Below are 2,369 nucleotides of genomic sequence, written 5' to 3'. Positions count from 1 at the left end.
CTTGGAGGTAGGGAAAGATCTGGGGGAGGTGAGGGGGTGGGCGGGGTGAGGAGGTGGGGCAGCCTGGTCCTCGGCCCTCTCTCGCCTGGGCTCTAGTCCTGCTCTGCCACTGACTCGCTGTGTGCTCTTGGGGAACTCACTTCCCCTCTCGGGGCCTCAGTTTCCTCATCTGTCAAATGAAGAGGTTGGACTCCATCGCAGAGGGCCCCCCAACTCTCCTAGGATTCTCTGAGCCTCGTCTCAGATGGTCCCAACGGCGGGGAAGTTAGGGAGTCTCGGGGGTGGGGGGCGGCTCTGCAGAGGGACTGGGGCTCCAGAGGTCTGCCTGCCACGGTGAAGGACCCAGGACAGGCTGAGGTGCCAGGGAGGACGTGTGGGCCGAGGGTGGGGGAAGGGAAGGGTGCCCTCACGTGGGTCTTGAGGGCAGCCTCCTGCCGCGGGCCCCGGCTCTGGAAGTAGTGGGCCATCCAGCCTCCCAGCGTCAGGGCCCGGTACGCTGCCTCCAGGTCCCGCTGCTTCAGGAAGGCCTCCAGCGCTGAGCGCAGGTGGTGCTGTCGCCGCAAGGGGGGCACGGGGCTGGGGGAGAGGGCATGCCTGGGTCCCAGGGCCTTGGCCTAATCCACTGGGCCTTCCCGGGCCCCACCCCCACCCCCACTCGGGGCTGCAGGGGCCGTGGAGGAAGGGAACGGGTCCCGGATCCCTGGGTCCACCCTGTCCCGGCCGCCTCACCTGACGTTCATCTTATGGGTGCGGAAGCCGAGGTAGGGGTCCAGGACAAGGCTGGTGGCAAGGTCGTCATTCTCACACAGCTCTCTGGCTGTCACTCTGTCAGGTCCCATGGTGCCCCACGGACCATGCTGCCTCTGGCCAAGAGTGGAGGGCACAATGCAGGGGCAGGGGCGGCGCCCCAGGAGGGCCGCTTGGGAGCTGTGCAGGATTTGGCAAGCGTTTTGGTCTCCAGTCTCATCTACGAATCAGGGAGGAAAGCAGAGCTGACTTCACAGGGCTTTCGGCGCAGACGGAATGCAACAAGTACTTCTGACAGTGGAGAAGGCCCCAAAGAAATATCTGTCACCGTCAGCCAGCACCAGGCTCTGGAGCACACCCACACGCAGATCCCCTCATGCCCCCATACACCACACACACGCGCACGCACACACACGCACGTACACGCACGCACGTCCTTACTGGCTCAGGGAAGGCTGATTAATTGGCCCAGTCAGGAATAACCCTAAAGGCTTAGCCCCGCAGAGACAGGGAGTCAGGGGGAACCCATCTCCACCTCCAGCCTTCACCAAGGAAAAATCCACGACTTCCTACCCCACTGGGACAGACTGTTCCTCCACCCACCCTCATTCCTCCTGGCCTCAGCCNCCCCCAATTCCGCACCCCCCACCCCAGCAGCCCTTGGGAATCATCAGGAAACTCTCGGTGAAGCCCCAGGCAGCCTGGAGGGGGGTGAGGGGAGGGAGAGCGGAGGAAGGATCCCAGCACCTGCTCCCTCTCCAAGGATTCTGGGGGAGGGGGGGCTCCGAGGACAAAGCAGGGAAGGGGGGAGAGGAAAGGAATGATACAGGGAGGCAAACAGGTCCATAAAAAGAGGAGAAAGAAGGGAATTAGCAAAAGGAAACAAAACAAGACCCCTAACCCAGGCTGCGGAGGGCCTGTTGGGCACCCATACCACAGTGTTTCAGGGAGAGTCCATGGGCGACCGCAAGGAAGGGGGAGCTGAAGGGAGATGGGGAGCTAGAGCTGCGGGGAAGGGGGTCTAGAAGACAGGAAGGCTGGAGATACAGAAAGAAGAGGTGCTGAGAGAGGGCGCTGGGACAGGGCGGAAGCTGCAGGGAGGCATGTGGGTAAAGACAAAATGCGCGGAGGGGTGCTGGGGCAGAGGCGCCGGGGGTGCCTGCTGGAGCCACGGAGCGGGGGGAAGGCCTGGGGGCCCAGGGTTGACCCCAGGGAAGCCACAGTGTAGACCTAGGGTTGAGGGCAGGTCCCGAGAAGGTGCAGGGGGGCAGAGAGGTCCAGAACGGGGCTTGGAGAAGCAGAGAAGGGGCAGGTAGGCTTCCAGGGAGCAGCGAGCCTGGGTCCAGGGAAGGATCTGGGTAAGCAGTGAAGGGTCCAGAAGCAGGGGCTGAGGTCCGCGGCGGCGGTACTGGGACAGGGGCCTCGGCGCGCAGTGAGGTCCAGGGAGGGGAGTCCGGAGCCCGCGGGCGACCCCACGGGTCGGGTTAGGCCCGGGAGTGCAGGGAGGGGCCTGGGTGAGCAAGCACAGGGAAGGGGCTGGGCGCTGAGAGCAGCCGGGGGCCCGCCGAAGGGCCAGGAGACGTGGGCGCCTGGACATGAGGAGGGGCCGGGCAGGGCGGGGG

At 64.7% G+C, this 2,369-nt stretch overlaps 1 protein-coding gene across 1 annotated transcript in view; it reads right to left on the bottom strand.

The window, feature by feature from the left end:
* The window catches only part of KMT5C (lysine methyltransferase 5C), a 6,982-nt gene extending 4,809 nt beyond the window's left edge, over positions 1–2,173 (bottom strand). The window contains 3 exon segments of the mRNA XM_077756904.1: positions 411–576; positions 730–967; positions 1,978–2,173. Coding sequence (XP_077613030.1) covers positions 411–576; positions 730–839 — 276 coding nt within the window. The 5' untranslated portion in view covers positions 840–967; positions 1,978–2,173.
* Positions 2,174–2,369: the final 196 nt, after the last annotated feature.

The sequence above is a fragment of the Crocuta crocuta genome, unplaced genomic scaffold, assembly GCF_008692635.1.
Source record: "Crocuta crocuta isolate KB4526 unplaced genomic scaffold, BGI_CrCroc_1.0 scaffold142, whole genome shotgun sequence".
NCBI lineage: Eukaryota > Metazoa > Chordata > Mammalia > Carnivora > Hyaenidae > Crocuta > Crocuta crocuta.
Note: the sequence above shows the minus strand (reverse complement) of the source record. Positions and strands in the feature narration are given on the sequence as shown.